At 42.2% G+C, this 17,019-nt stretch overlaps 1 protein-coding gene across 2 annotated transcripts in view; it reads right to left on the bottom strand.

Moving 5' to 3' along the window:
* Window positions 1–8,125: 8,125 nt before the first annotated feature.
* Window positions 8,126–17,019, bottom strand: part of TUBGCP3 (tubulin gamma complex component 3) — a gene marked incomplete at its 5' end in the record, with an annotated part of 58,105 nt that continues 49,211 nt past the window's right edge. For both annotated transcript variants that reach the window (XM_082478951.1, XM_082478952.1), the window contains 7 exons: window positions 8,126–9,265; window positions 11,556–11,672; window positions 12,266–12,406; window positions 12,770–12,901; window positions 13,036–13,124; window positions 15,746–15,881; window positions 16,710–16,778. In XM_082478951.1, coding sequence (XP_082335077.1) covers window positions 9,107–9,265; window positions 11,556–11,672; window positions 12,266–12,406; window positions 12,770–12,901; window positions 13,036–13,124; window positions 15,746–15,881; window positions 16,710–16,778 — 843 coding nt within the window. In that variant the 3' untranslated portion in view covers window positions 8,126–9,106. The remainder of the gene's footprint in view (window positions 9,266–11,555; window positions 11,673–12,265; window positions 12,407–12,769; window positions 12,902–13,035; window positions 13,125–15,745; window positions 15,882–16,709; window positions 16,779–17,019) is intronic.

Below are 17,019 nucleotides of genomic sequence, written 5' to 3'. Positions count from 1 at the left end.
TATAGAGTAGATCTAATCAACTAATTGCACCTGTGGGCAATGAGTTAACCTGGTTGATGGAAATACAGAAGACTTGGAGTATATTGCTTGTAAAGCCTGTACCATATAATGCTGGAGTACAAAGGCAATCTGAGCGCAGGGCTCTCCAGCGTCTGAATGCTGTTGGGAGAGTGCCCTGGGCAGTTCAGAGGGGGTGTTTGTGTAATGCTGCGATTATGATTATTTGTTCGTTTATGGCTTTCTGAAGGATCCACCTTTCTTGCAACTCTTGACTAACTTGGTCAACTAACTAACCACAAAGGAGGTGTCTCTGCCTATGGCAGGGGGGTTGGAACAAGATGATCTTCAAGGTCCCTTCCAACCTAAACCATTCTATGATTCTATGAACTTCATCTGTCAAGAATCACATTTATAACGTCCTTTTAAACACTCCTTCCTAAATGTATCGAGGATCCCAGAACTCCCCATGACTTCTGAAAGGGAGAAACGAGGCTGGTGGGAAGGGAAACCAAGGCAAAAGGGAAGTTGTGACGTGACTTATTTTCAGAAGGCATCCATCTTCTTTTGTTTCTCAGTCTTCTTTATAAACAAGAATGATGCGAGGTTTAGGTAGTAAAGGGACTACACGTTCCCTCTTCACTTGTTCTGGGAAACGCTGGTCTCCAATGGTTCCTGCAGCTAAGATGCAAATGGCTCCTGCAGAAGCGCAGCGCTTGTTTTGTCTGCGGCGCTCATGAGACCCGTTTTCTGTAGTGCCTAACGCCCTGTCTGCCGCTTTGGAGAGAAACAGTGTTGGCTCATCCATTCCCTTGTAGCTGCGAAATCGGTATCCTGTCTTTTTCCGTAGCAAATAAAATGACATAATAATTATATTCATAGCGGTCTACTGATGCTTTTATTAATTATGTGCATATATTATGTACATACCTATATACATACACAAAGAGTATAAATTTATACTGCGTTAATCTCTTTTACAGGACAAGAAACAAAATATTTCAGTTTATTTATGGATGTTTTAACAACCTGGATCACAGCTATCAAAAATATATTGGTTTTGTCTTAAACTTTAGCTGTGCTAATAAAGTCACAATGAGTGGGAATTCTCCTGGTTTTCTCATTTATCAAATACTATTTTCACCCCACATTTTAGATTCTCTTTATGCTTTCTGTTCTCCACTAAATGGTGCAATTTTACCTCTATCCATCTAATGGTTAAATTTCTTGTTTTCTAGAAAATTTTATTTTCTTCCAATTATAATATGCTCTAATTCTTATTTTTACACACCAGCTTGTTAAAGGAAAGTTCCCATTTGCCTTTTTAGTCACTGTTATAAGCCTGTCTGTAATTTCGCTCTATTTCTTTACGCCCTTCAGCACTGTTCGGTAACAGAATTTGTTCCACAAAGACCTAAAGTAAATTAACTGTACAGTGGTAGAAATTTCACCACTTACAGTCCTCAGATTTATTTTTTTAATGTTTTTTTTTTTTTCTCTACTCTTTCCTGAGTATCTCTTTGGTCACCATTTGCTGTCTTTCAGGATCCCTGCGCTCTTCTCCTCTGCCCTTCTCTCCTTTTGCAAGCGACCATACATCACCTCAGTTTCTTTAACTTCCATGACTTCTGTGTTGTCTCCAACCCACTACACTGCTGCTCATCTTTCACTGCACTTGAGTCTTTATTTCCACTCAATGTGGAGCCCAGCTTTTGGCCCAAGGATTTTATGAGAAATGTTCAGTATTGGGCAGTTACAATGCATTGGCAAAAAGCTAACTTTGGAATAAAAAGAAGGAAAACACATACTGACTTAGATACCTCTGCTGCTCTTCTGGTGAAATAGAGTAAGTATGAAGTTCCCCCTCACGAGTGATTCTGATGCCTTGAAGACTGCATTGCTCCAGGCTAACATAAAGTAGTTAAAACACTATGTCAGGAAGCCTGGCTTAACAGTTTAGAGACAGAGTGGTTCCTATGTTAAATTTGTAACATTCCCTGTCAACATAAAACTAATGTATGTTCATTAGATTTTAAAATTGCAGTTCAGCAAGCCCTCAGAAAGACAAATGACTAAGTAAATCAATGGGTGCAGAGATTTTGCACTCTGAACTAATACAGACAGAAAGATAACATCTTACTTTGGCTGTCTATTGTTACCCTTTGCTCTGTAAGTGATTTTGGTTTGTTAAATTGGATAGAACAGGTGAGAGTTCCAAAGCCCTTCCAGAAACCACACAGAATTATTCCTCCGACTTCTGCAACAGCAAGGTCTTGTAACTGTCCCTGTTCTACCTACAAATGTTTGCACGTATCTCTCTCAGCTCTCCCAACTCCTTTTTCCTCTCTCCAATCAGTAGCATCTCATTAGAAGTTAAAGTGATATTTTAGGTTTCAAGCAGCCAAAAGATGACTTTCAAAATGAATTAGGGTCTCCTGAGCAGTCTCTGAGCACCTTCACTTGTGTGTGAAATATGGTCCGTCATTTCTGAGGCTGCTCATTCGGGTGAAAATTGAAATGAGTACAGATGCGTGTACACCCACAGCTGGTTTCTAAGGTCAGCATTAGGAAACAAGTGTGAAATGTCAAGGGGACTCCAATCTTGAAGTCTAGAAATTTTTAAATAAGCTTCAATTTTGTGTCCAGATGTCTCTCTTTTTTTTCAGTCCTTCCTTAACTTTCAACTCTTAATGTGTTTAAAAATTTACATGGGCATTTACAGTGTCCTTAATACTGCAAATCATTATTAGATGTGGCATACTGGAAGCCACAGTTTTCACACTGACCAAAGGTAATTGGCCATTCTTGATAGACATGCTATTTTGAAGGGTTGAAAAAAGTTGTCCAAAAATTGAACACCTTACATGACAGGAGGAAGACAGAATCCTTCCACAACTAATTTTAACAAAATACATCACATAGATTTAGGGGGTTTTGTAAAGTAGCCTCCTATGTAGAGTTGAGAGACCTTGGCATTTGCTCACTGCATCTGGTGTAAGAGGAGAAACCCCACAGAGCCTTGAATGAAAAACAGAATCAGTAAAATAAAACCAGATTATGATTATATTCTGGCCTTGATCTCCCACCCTAAACCTATAACTAATTCGCTGGAAAATACATTCTGTCATGGGCTTCTTCATTTCCTGGTGGATCTTTCTAAGATATTAAATTGCATCATACTGTACCCTGAGGCAGACGAGCTGCTGTAACTTACAGAGGGAGATAAAATTTTCAGGGGCTGTTTTTTTAACTTTTTCTTCTTCAGAGTTCATATTGGTTAAGATATAACTTCCATGTCAGTTACCATGACAAGTTTACCTTGTAGTTTAAAAGAATAAGACAGAAACACTTTCCTTTTTTTTTTTTTTTTCTTTAATTGCATTTATGATATTGGTCGCACCGCATGGATAGCCCTTCACCCCAGTTTTGCGTATTGTATCACGCCTTAAAGTGAATGATAATTTTATCCTCAGTTTCCGCATTTCTGCTTTTTACTGCAGTTTCTCAGAAGTTTCTTTAGTCCTTGGCAACACTGAAAAAGAGGAGGCCGAGCGTGCGGGGCGAGTTAGCCATGGCTCCGGGATAGGATGCAGACGGCAGGAGGAGCTGGGCCCTCAAGCTGTATTTATATTTTCAGACACTGTAGCTCCAACAGGAAAACATTGAAAATACCAGCCAGCAGCCTGTATTACATAATAAAGAATAGCCTTGAAAGAGTAAACGTGCTAAAAATCATAATCTTTAACATTGATCGTAGTAGATAAGCAGTTCAGTGTTAAAAAAAAATAAAGTAAAAAGGTAAAACTCCTGTGTTTCTCTTTAGGAACGTACCTGAAAGGTGCTGCTGCCACTCACTGAAAGGTAAGCCACTTGTGCAGTCACAGCAGGACGTCATCAACTTTTATACTAATTACACATGTTTATGTAGAATATTGGTCTCCAGGCCCAAATGAAATGTAGGATCATTTCTCTCTTGCTTTTGTCAGGAATTGCTGAACCGCAGCAGCCTGACACAGGCGAAGCTGCCACAGCTCCACGGCCCCAGGTCCAACCAGTAGGAAGGCTCAGGATGCATCACCCATAGGCACATGCACTCAGAGCACAGGTACACACCACCTATGTATATATACTCCTCTGGCCACACGGGTCAACCCAGACAGACACACAGAGCACTCCCATGAACACAGGCAGCACCAAGGGCCTCATCCTGCTCCCCTCTCTGGCCGAGCGGGATGGAGGTCCGCTAGTGGGAGATATAGATGTATTACATATTAGTGTGAGATATCTCCCATTAATAGATAATGTATAAAAATAAGTTTTATCTATATAAAAGTAGAATGTTGTTTTGCACCAGGAGGTCACTGAGAGAGAGGGTGCAGAATTCTTTCCGGATCTCAATAAGAAAAGCCCAACAACAAATGGCTTAACAAAATAGCTGTTTTAATACCACAGAATAAAAACAGGAATATAAATAGGGTAAAAAGAATACAGGTAGCAAGGAAAACTTATGCCCTGGCAGATGCTGGGCACCCCACGTTTGCGTGGCACTGGACAGAGTGGATTTTCTCATGGTGCACTGTGCCGATCTCATCCATGGAGGGCTTCCTTCTTCCCGCACAGGATGGGCTGGCATAGGGCAGTCCATCAGGTTCCTATACACTGGCTGCTCGTGCTGACATTCAGGCTGCTCAAGTGCCGGGTACCCAATAGAGCAGACACATCTGTTCAACATCATTAACTCCTTGAATAGAATAGAATCATAGAATCAGTGAGGTTGGAAGGGACCTTTAAGATCATCAAGTCCAACCATTAACCTACCCTGATAAAAACACCACCACTTCTAAACCATGTCCCTAAGCACCTCATCTACCCTTTTCTTAAACACCTCCAGGGACGGTGAATCCACCACCTCTCTGGGCAGCTTATTCCAATGTTTAATAACCCTTTCAGTGAAAAAATGCTTCCTAATATCCAATCTAAACCTGCCCTGACATAACTTGAACCCGTTTCCTCTTGTCCTATCACTTGTCGCCAGGGAGAAGAGGTCAGCTCCCATCTCTCTAAAACCTCCTTTCAGGTAGTTGTAGAGGGTGATAAGGTCTCCCCTCAGCCTCCTCTTCTCCAGGCTAAACAACCCCAGATCCCTCAGTCGTTCCTCATACGACTTGGCCTCCAGACCCCTCACCAGCTTTGTAGCCTTTCTCTGGACACGCTCCAACACCTCAATGTCCTTCTTGTAGTGAGGGGCCCAAAACTGAACACAGTACTCGAGGTGAGGCCTCACCAGTGCCGAGTACAGGGGGATGATTACTTCCCTAGTCCGGCTCACCACACTATTCCTGATGCAGGCCAGGATGGTGTTGGCCTTCTTGGCTGCCTGGGCACACTGCTGGCTCATGCTCAGCCGGCTGTCCACCAACACCCCCAGGTCCTTTTCTGCCGGGCAGCTTTCGAGCCACTCCGCCCCCAGTCTGTAGCGCTGCATGGGGTTGTTGTGACCCAAGTGCAGGACCCGACACTTGGCCTTGTTGAACCTCATACCATTGGCCTCAGCCCATCTGTCCAGCCTGTCCAGATCCCTCTGCAGAGCCAATCTACCCTCAAGCAGATCAACACGCCCCCCCAGTTTAGTGTCATCTGCGAACTTACTGAGGGTGCATTCGATCCCCTCATCCAGATCATTGATAAAGATATTAAAGAGAACGGGCCCCAGCACCGATCCCTGGGGGACACCACTCATGACTGGACACCAACTGGATTTAACTCCATTTACCACCACTCTCTGGACTCAGCCATCCAGCCAGTTTTTTACCCAGCGAAGAGTATACCTGTCCAGGCCATGAGCAGCCAGTTTCTCCAGGAGAATGCTATGGGAAACGGTGTCAAAAGCCTTACAAAAATCCAGGTAGATAACATCCACAGCTTTTCCCTCGTCCACCAAGTGGGTCACCTTGTCATAGAAGGAGATCAGGTTTGACAGGCATGACCTGCCTTTCACAAACCCATGCTGACTGGGCCTGATCACCCTGTTCTCTTGCATGTGCCGTGTGATAGCACTGAGGATGATCTGCTCCATGACCTTCCCAGGCACCGATGTCAGACTGACTGGCCTGTAGTTCCCTGGATCCTCCTTCCGGCCCTTCTTATGGATGGGTGAATACACCACCTTTTGCAAGGCTCAAAGTACAAATGCGGATGTCTCCAGTAGCTGAGCTTAGACACGGTCCAGCCAGCAGCTAAGATAACACCGGGACCCTCTCACCTCCAGATATATACATCCTCTCGCTGCAGTGTCTGCAATTGCTGGCACCACAGGCACACCTCCCACCGGCAATCCCACTCCAGTCGCTATACTCAGACCCCCATCGCACACTCAGGAAAAGGGAGAGGGATTTAGTAAGGAGACAGGACAGGCTGCACTGTACTCATCAGGTGAAGGACAAGGCTAGAAAAAACACACAACCAGCCATTTTTATCTGCTTATCCCACTTACTTTCCCTACATTTTCTCCTTCCAAAATCACCTTTGGGTCACACAATCACAGAATGGTCAGGGTTGGAAGGGACCGCTGGAGATCATCTAGTCCAACCTCCCTGCCAGAGCAGGGTCACCTACAGCAAGTTGCATGTTAAATTGCTGCTGCAGAAGAGAAAAGGGCGAGTTGGTTTTCCCAGCATTCTTGGTTGGATGGCCGCTTCGTGCAGTGAAGAGTTTCCAGTGGCAGCATCCTGGAGTGCAGTTTGCTGTGCACAGCACTGCGAGCATTTCTGTTGCAAGAGCTTTGTAAAATCAGTCTCCTCCTTCATATCAATGAAGATTGTTTCACAAAAGCCATGCTTTGTGGTGCAGGGAACCAGCACGAAGTAATGCTGACTGTGCCCCAAAGAGGAAAGAACCAGCTGCGGGTGAAGGCAAAGCAAAAATAAATCAGCAAAAGGAAAAAAGAAAGGGCTGAAATTGCCATAAAAAAATCAAAGATGACAGAGCTAGCTCCCATCCACTTCCAGGGGATCTTCCAGCAGACCTGGCCCAGTTACTCCATGGCAGGCATTCAGAAACTTTCCCCCAGCCTGGCAGTCAGAGGGGGTCCGAGAGTGGCGATGGCTCTTCCCCAGGTACAGGCATGGGCAAAGCAATCTCTGAGAAAGACAGAAGAATGGATGCCACTGCCAGAGAAACTGAAGATCTCAGGAACAGTTCCGGTCCACTTCCAGAGCTAGTCAGGTTATTCTGTGCCCTGCCTTTTAAGCATTCATAATTGCATCAAGTCTCAATGTTCTGCTCTGGTTTGAGCAGAAAATTCCCCTAAAACTTGTCCTCTGGTTCTGACACCGATGCAACATCTCTGGCCTGTGGATTGTCTAATGACACACGGGATCACATAACACGTCTCTCAAGGCAATGGCCAAAAAAGTGCCCATGCAGCTAAATTTTTTTTCCAACAGTTTCAGCTGGAGGATAGATTTTAGTCAAAATACAATCACATCAGCTTTGTAATTCTTTCAGACTTTAAAAGAACAATACACTCCCACCACACCCACAAACACAGAGTCCTCCTGCAATTTTGTGATGCCAAGCTCAGCATCCTTCAGCTTTCTTTTAGCACACAGAAAATCACTCGCTCCTGGATCCATAATTTCTTACAGCTGAAATTCTACCTGCAAGTACCACCATGAGGGTAGCTGCAACTGGCAAGTCCTTTAAGGGCGCAGAGTTAAAAGCCTTGCATGTTTTATTTAACAAAAGCAAGGACTCCAAGGCCTGCACAGTAAGAGGAATCCTGGTGTCCGCAGGGCAAACCCACTAGTCCAGAGGTGCATCGTCCCCACCAGAGTTCACCTCTGTCATGACTCTCAGCAGCCTCACCTGCACAGCCTGGCACATGCCTCTGCTTCCCAGGGGTTCAAGTGGAGTAAGGGCAAAAGGCAAAAAAGGCCACAGACCTGGTTGATCTGAAGTTAATTAATGAATTGCTCACAACTCTAAGTATAAATAAGGCTAGTACCAAAACTCTATAATGGGTAGGGATCTGTAAATTAATACACTCCTAACTGGAAACTTCTCCTTTCTTACCCTGTGGAAAAAGCATCATCTTTCAATTAAAAAAAGCAAACCATTTGTTTGAAAGATAATTGTGTTTTTATTTTTCTAAGCTTGCACTTGTGTAACATAATAAATGACCTGATATAATGACAACTTTGCAAAAGAAGAATCCCCCTCTCCCCAATGTCTGAACAGCAATATATAAATATTTACAATGAAAAAACAGGGAAGGGAAGAGAATGAAGTCAACATCAGCCAAGTCAGTTTGTTTCTACACATCTGATTTTGAACATCAATTATTTAATTCAATTTAATCTTAACCAACACTTTCCTTTCACAGTACTGAGGCTTCAACTTCATTTTTTAGATCTTATGTGCAATAGATACACTCCTGCTCTGCTTCTATAGTTTTCTCCTGTACAGTAACCATAGAATTTCCCTACTAAATTTTTTATTTCAGTTTGTTAACTTTGAAAACAACAAAAAAATTAAATATAGGTTTACGTCTCCTGATACAAAGTTTCTCACACAGTCAAACACATCACAACACTGAAAATCAGCATAATGAAATGCTGTATAGCTTCTTAACAAGGACATTAAGTTTGGGTCCTAATCTGTTGGCTTTAACAAAAGCTCTCTTCAAATAACAAGTATATATAGAAAAAATAACCTTCTTATTTTCTTGTTAAAAAAAGGAAATGGTGCTTCTTATAAACAAAAGATGAGGATTTCCTGGACACGGATATAAGTTACAGTGGAGAGAGCTCAGAAAGCTTCAAATAAAATTGGCATTTGTTTAAAAGGATGGTTTAAGAAGTTGATTGGAAGAGGTTCAATCAGCCCATTTAGCCTGGTAATTCTGGAAATGTCAGTGTAAAAAAAACCCTACTTTTTTGCTTTCTGCTATACAGTGTCACACAATCACATGACTGAAAACATGTTGCCTGCAGAAATGGTAAGACAGCGATCACGCACAATTTAGTTGTATTATGTCAACACTGATTGCCTTGTCCAACAAGAGGTTCAACATCCTTCGGATACCGAGGTGCAGTCCTTAGCAGTTGTTTCACATATGTGAGCTTCGTCTGCTTCTAGTACCCAAGGATACACGAAGCCTTGGCTCTCTTGCTTTATAATGTTCATTGAAGTCCAATCTAAAGCTAAGGAACCGAAGGCTTTCATCAGAACTGGTTGTCAGCAGGACCAAGAACTGCTGGACAATTCCCTAGAGGAAAAAGAAAAACCAAGAGACAGCTAAGATGACATCAGTGGTGTGTCTTGCACAGGGATGCCAGGTGGTGCCCAGGCCTGGCAAGGAGGAAGACAGAATCCGGGAAAGGGCAAGTACAAGCTTTTATACCCAATTGTTAGGAAATGAGTTATGCGAGCTTCACTCTGTAAAAACCCAGAGCTTCATTTTATCTTCAGATGTTTGACACCCACTGAAAGGTAAGCCACTAGAGTCTCTAGTGTGAACAGCTCGGTCTTTTAAACAGACCACCCCCCTTGCCCTGCTGGCACCCTCCAGCTGTCCAAAGGCTCCCAGGCTGCAGGGGAGCTGTCGCTGCTGCTCCGTCCCTCCCAAGGCAGCCCCACCGTACCTGGGAGACCATTCAGGACCCAACCCGTGCCAACACGAGACCTCACCTTGTTTCCAAGTTGCATCTATGATGCATGCCAGGCCATCATTAGACCGCTGCTTGCTTCAAAAATGTGTTATTTGATGTAGGTTATACAGCAGCGAGCAGCACCCAGAACAGCAGAGCATCTGCCCAGTAGGGCAGTTGGTGCTACAAACCCAATAGCTAGGCTCTATGCATTTGGAGTGTTTTTTACGTGGGACTTGCACTCGGTATGCAGGAGGCACGCTTCTACAGCCCATCCTCCCATTCGTCTCTAACCAAGGGACTGCAGGAGCTCAGCAGCATGCAGGAAAGGAGAGGACTTTGGGAGGATGGGATGACTCACTTGAAGAGCTCATTCCTGGTCTCCACTAAATACTAACATGGATATGCCCATAACTAGAGTCCCCCAATACTTGCATAAATGACCAAGGCTGGCCAGGGAAGTCCTGCATGGAAAATCCATAGTAGGGCTCAGCACGAATACAGGCCAAGCAGGCAAAAGCTCCATTGCCAACCTGTAGCAATCCACGCAAACTACAATCTCTTCACAGTCTACACTTAAAGAATTTGGCTCCATTTTTCTCTGGGAGGGAGAACTGCAATATTTGGACACAGGAACAAATTCCTCCCAGATTTGAAGTCCTCACATCAGAGCTCAGGATCTCTACAGCCTTCAACAAAAGCCACCAATATTTCATAACCGGGGTGCCCTATTCTGTTTTCATTCAAACTTCCATGTGAATTGAACTCTTCTGACAACACAGCACTTCATCCAGGGTAGCTACAGCTTGGCAAAGCTACAGGCAATACAGAAATGGATCTGATGGAAACCACCAGAGAGAAGGACTGGGAAGTGCTCTGCACATGCTGTACAGGTGCTAAGTCACAACTGTAACTGCTATAAGGAACGGATTGTACTCTTACAAGGTAAAATGAAGGTATGGGTAACAACCCAGCAAACCCACTTCAACCTCATTCATTTACCTAGGGAAACAATGCATGCTTACATGTTTAATATTTGTCTAAATGTGTGTTTATGGATATTAAAAGAAAGAAAGAAAGATACAAGTATCAACAGCAAGATAGAAGAAAACAGGCCCTACAACCTGAAGTCAAACTCAGTATCAACAACATTAAACAAATCCTAACTTCAGGCATGCCAAAGGCGATAAATAAGAGAAGTTAAACGGCACGCTACACGATATCAAGAGTATATCTCGTGTCAAAGTCAAGAGATGAGTTGGGGTAGGGTTTTGGTTTTCAGTTGAGCTGGGGTCTAACCCTGAAAGGCTGCTTTGGCACATAGTTCTGTGTCCCCCCCCTTTCATTGCTTTCTGGAATGCTTTTCCTGAAATCTAACAGCTGATTTTCCTGGGTAATAAGAGCTTTAGAATCAGATATAACAAATTAAGACAAAGCCAGAATCAAAGAAGATGGCCTGTGCATGTTCCCCCAAACAGCTTACCCATTTCCCATCTCAGTGCACTTAAAATCAAGCGTTAGACCTTTAATAAGGACCCTTTCTGCAGTCTATAATAGCAATGACTTGCAAAGATGGTGAGAAGAAATGGAATGCAGAAGGAATTCTATTGTTTGTTTTTTCTTCCTCCAGACTACACCAGAAGATAGCTATTACTGCCACTACTAGAGGAAAGAAGAGACTTACATAAAAAGACTATCCTTTTTGTCAGGGGAACATACATGATCACAAAACCTGCTGTTTACTAAGGAACAGTGAATATAGACTTCTAAGTAGAGAAGCAAAAAATGAAGACCTAGATTCACAAACTGCACACATAAATACAGAATTTACACCCACTCCATATTTGAAATTGATTTCTACATATCAAAGCTCAGCATCCATATTAAAAAATATAATCTAAGGGGCACCTGGTAGAAGTGTGTGAGTATTCGCAGCTGTGAGCACATTTTGGGTATTGAGTCTTGAAATTCTTTCATCCTCTTGCTTTCTTCTTCATCTTCTGATGCAGTTACACCCCACTTGCCCTACACAGAGACCAAATGAGTTAAAAGATCAAGCGTCAAGAGGTTAAGCAGTAAAAGTTGCTAATTGGGCCACTTTCTGCCTGGTTAAACCACCATGCTTATACAAACCAACCATTGCCATAGAAAGCCAAACATGGAGCCTCTAATATTGAAACTATCAGTCCCCTTGGTGGTTGTACAGCACATGAAAGAAATCTGAGGTTAGCAAAGCAGGCGAGTCTCACACCAGCACTGCACGTCTCACAGACTGACAGCAAGGAGGTAGTCATGGAGTTATGGTATGTTTTGCAAAAGGGTTCAGAATATTAAAAGTCTTTCCATTTCCTTCACCTAGAACAGCCCTAAATTTCTCATCCTCCAAAGCCCACTGCAGAATCTATTCACCTAGAGGTTTTGGACAAGACAAATGAAAAACACCATTCAGCAGGTTTTTTTGAATTCACTAGCTATTGCTGATGACTTTTACATTTGTCCCAACCGCATTTTTCATTTTTGCTGTACCTCTAACATGATATCTAAAATCCTCCATATATCAAAAGACAAGTATATCTGCCTCAATTAGTTTTCATGCTCTAACAATACCCCTACTGTACCTCAAGCTCACGCTGTTTTTTCCGCTCTTCAAATTGCAACCTCAGCTGCAGCTCCTCCAAAGCAGCTCTGTACATTGCATCTTGGGCATTCTGGAGCTCAATGATCTGATCAAAAACAGCTCGAAGCTGGTTGAGAAGTACCTGTGAGACAGTTAAGCAACAAAACAATGAAAGCGTTGTACAGCAAAAGAGTTTTAAGTTATTTACCATTCTTCACACCATGAGTAAATTAAATCTTTTTACACACAGCTGGAGAGACTGTTGTGCAATGATCACACAGCTTCTTAGGACTAAAAGCAACTGGCCCACATCGCAACAAGTTTTATAATCAACATCTGTCACTGTGTGTGGGGAGTACGTACAGACCCTACCACAATAAGATCTTACATTGAGGAAGAAAAAAAAGTGACTTTTCCTCTTGCTCCTACAACATAAGCAAAGATGTTCTTAAACACATAAGCCAAGATCACAAAGCTACAATTTAACACAAAAGAGAAGACTTACCCTGGAATCACTATCCAGCAAGCACCGAGCTATGATTGTGTCTAGAAAAACTTCATGAGCTGCAATGATGTGATCCAAGTCCTGTGCTTGTTGGACCTTGTTCCAGAGTTCATCCCACGAACATTCAAGCACCTGGAGCAATGATTCAGGATTGGGCTGTTTTGATTTGCTAGATGACAAGCTCTTTGAAATTTAAGACACACAACACATACAGAACATTAAAAGTACTTCATTTTTAAACAGCTAATTGGGTGGATAGAGTATACCTCAAATGTAATGTAATACTGCATTTGATGAATGAAATGGACCATTTCTGATGCCAGAACGTGACACTGATGCAGCACCCCAGAAAGCTCTGTAAAAAATCCAAAGAGATGGCATGTTAAAGACCACAAGGACAGGCAGAGCCATCAAACCAGCTTGGTAAACTTTTTCTACAAAATTGAATACTTCATAAAACAGACACTAGTCTTGGATGGTAGCAGCGATACTGGCTGGCAACAGATGAGCAAAGAACATTGCACAAAAAATTAACTCCTAGAAAATGTGAGCCAAAGACTGTGTACTCAGACAGTGCTGGAAACTTGCTGAGTATCACAGGTGAAAAAGACCCTTCTCTGTCCCAAGAGACCAAAATACAGTAGACGTCCCATGCGTTCTTTTGGTTGAAAATCTGAGGCCACAGATTTACAGTTGCTTCTGGGGCCTCTCATCTCTTACCATTAAACTTAAAACCACAGACAGCGTATTTTGCATGACTCAGCTACACTAAGACCAAAAGAGAGAGTGGTTGTGAGAGAGGTAGGCAATTTGTGGGTCATGTGGTCCAGGCTCAATTCCCTGATCCACCAGAGACCCACAGGTAAGTCACTAGTGGCCTCAGCTGCTCACCTGTAAGAGAAGGTATATCTGTTGCAGAAGGGCATTACCAAATTTACCATCGACTGCAAAAATTCTCTGGAACGAAGATACTTAGCCTTGTGGAATCAGGCTATGTGATATCCAGACAGAGGAAGTAAAAAGCTGCCAAAATAATTTGCCACTGCAGACAAGCTATGAGACTACTACAAAAGAACTCTACGTTTTTGAATCCTGGGGTGTTACAGAACTACCCAATGATCTGAATGATATCACAAGCTACTGTGTTCTTAATTTTTTATGCCTTTACAGAAAGGCTATCCCTAACACATTATGTTGCATCTACTTTAAACAGGGTCAATGAAAAAAAACTCCAGGGTTGGCTAAACAACAAATTCCTCAGCATTGGTGAGTTGGATACATCTGTGTTTATTCTTCAAATTACTGATGGCAAAAGAGCAAGCTTGACACTACTGTCTAGAAGTACTCCTTTAAAGCATTAAAATCCCTGGCTGTTAAGACTTTTTGGGAATTGTTAATAAAGCTACCCTTGAAAGTCAATGCTATCTCTTTGTGGTTGAAAAACAAAAGACCCTGCAGCTGCATATTCCTATCAGTTACTGTCTTCCATTTGGCATTCTGTGACTGGAAGGGCAAAGTACTGTTTTGGAGGGAGAGAGAGCAAACAAAAGCAAGTTCTACTATTTCTTTATAAATCAGTGCTGGGGTGGACTCCCCATGTATTTCAGAAAAAAATTCTACTCGCAGCTTCCAACTTAGACATGCCAGTGAGCAAGAAAGACTCCCGTCCCTCCAGGCAGAAGGCAGTACAGGTCTTTGTAAACATACTCTCCTTTGTCAGAAGCACAAACTGAGAAATACAACACTCCTCTCCTTCTGCCAACAACAGCTGTAAGAGCTTGGCCAGCATTTTAAATGTCTGCGTTACTTAAAACATAGCCAAACCTAAAGGCGACAAGCAACGGAGCTTTTACTTCAAGAAGACTGCTCCACAGCAAAGCATAAGAAAGGCCTCCCAAAGGGGGATGGGGAGGAGGGCAGGGGTAGGAAACCCAAACTTCCTTCTGAGAACAAAAGAAGAAAACCCTAGCAAAGGGAGACAGCTCCAGCTTGAAGACCCTCAGGTGACGAGAATAAAACCTGTTAACTGCACCTCAGTCTCAAAGGAAACAGAAAGCAAGAATCCAATAGACCACTGGCTTTGAGTGAAACAAGCACTTGTTTGGGACAGGGAAATGACAGTAAACTAAATCCTATCTCACAGAAACAGAAAGAAAACCTAGTCATCCTGTACAGTTCCAGAGACCAGCCTTGTGCACTGAAGCAGACTTTACAAGAGCTTCTTTCCCAGCAACCTTCTGAGGCCAAAATGTCCACTCTCACCCACCAAACAGTTCCTAATTATAAAAACATAAATATATCTTTGTAAATATTACTATGCCACAAAGAAGCGTAAACCTCAATAGCTATTTTTTTACTGAGAGAAATTTAGATAGGTAAAAAAGATTGAGCCAGTACAAATGCTGACAAATATGACTAAATTCTCAGCTGTGAAGTAGGATCAAAAAGTCAGTCTATTAAACATCCATACACCAGGGCCACTATGCTTAAGAGCTTTCCTATTCCTTCTCAAACATCTGTTGTTCTTATCTTAGCTTCTTCTGTTCTAAACAAAAGCACAGGGATTGAATGAAGGTAAAACTAGCAAGTTTAGAAGCATGCATGTGTGAGACTTACTACTTCCAGGACAAGAAAGAGGGAGACACAAAGTACAGATAGGAAGGCATCAACAAAGATGCATAAGAGGAGATGGAAGAGTAATAGTCCCTCCCAGAGACACAGGATGTTTTGTTCGCTTACTGCTACAAAAATTCACAACCAAGGATTAAGTACAACAAGCAGGAAACTACCATTTCCAATGATGTTATTTTATCTTCACCATCATCTACCATTAAACAGTCATTCAAGAGGAGCAACAAAATATAAAATTCATCTGTTCCAACAGGCTCTTTTCCCCCCCTCTTAATACAGTTTAAAGTAAGATGCAGTGATCTAAATCCAGCTGACAAGTATGTCATTCATTTGGGCCTCTCTCACCTGGTATACTTTTCAGAAGCTTTGCATTGCACATGTGCCCTTTCCATATATCAGTAAGAATATACTCCATTCGCTTCGCTCTCCAAAGGAAATTAAATACTCTTAGATAGTGGCTCATGCACTCACGTGTAAATACCTACAAAACAAACAAAATATCAGCACAAATTTAACAGACATACCATGTGTTTTGAAGGACCAAGAAACTCTTCATAGTTCACCTTATCTGACCCACGCAGTTTATTGGTAAATATTGTCAAAACAAACCCCAGAGCTTTTGGAAAGATCCTCCCTCAAGGGCTGAACTGAGTTATCTAACATTCAAGTGGGCACAGGGCACCGGCGGAAGCATAAGAAGGGGTGAACGTGACAAAGCCTAAGCATTTCACTCTTTTCAAACTACATACATACGTGAAAATTCCTTCTGCTGGTCAAACTCACATTTTGATGTCCTCTTTAAAAAAAAAAGTTCTTTACAAGTTCTTTATAGAGTCTAAATGCATTCTGATCAATAGTGCAGCTATTTTCTCAGTAGTTCTAATGAACACTACCTATCAAATTTCATTTAGACAGTACAAATAGGTTCTCCTCAAATGCATTCTTCAGCTCCTTGTGAATTATCCCAAATTAGCAGCTACAGACTAGTAATAATGGAAGACGACAAGCACTCCATTTATTAAGTACTTGCTAAAACCTCTGCTGGAACAAATGAATTACTGATTTGCAGTAATGATTGTTTTAAATGTAGATTTTCAGCACTCACAGTTAATTTATAAGAATTGATATTTTGGCTCAACTGTTTATACAGTGGGCGCATCCTAGATTCCAAAAGAAGTCTCTCTGATCTTACGCTCCAGAACAAAAAAAAAAAAAAAAAAAAAAAAAGGGTTATTCAATAAAAAAAAAATATTTAGCAATTCAATTCAGTATCTGAGACATGTTCACAGCTGGCAGTATATGACATTACCGTTGCTATTGGCCCATCAACATGATAGTCTAAGCTGAAGACATCCCATCCAGTGTCCCCAGGAGATACCTGTATCAAAAAGATAAGTTACTTTCAGTGTATAACCAGAGCATACTAGTGCTGAAGAGCAACTCTTGCTTGCTCTTCTATTCTCCACAGCCTATGAAAAATCAAGCATCCACATCCATATGGGACACAGGAGTTCCTTGTCAAAAGTGGATTAAGCAAAAATGAAGTTAAGTTCGACACAATGGTGGGATTCATCCTACCCAAATGTTGATGTTTGTAATGTCCATGTTTTTCCATTGGA

The sequence above is a fragment of the Vanellus vanellus genome (genome assembly GCF_965231255.1).
Source record: "Vanellus vanellus genome assembly, chromosome: 1".
Classification (NCBI taxonomy): domain Eukaryota; kingdom Metazoa; phylum Chordata; class Aves; order Charadriiformes; family Charadriidae; genus Vanellus; species Vanellus vanellus.
The sequence above is the reverse complement of the archived record's forward strand: the minus strand, read 5'-3'. Positions and strand labels throughout refer to the sequence as shown.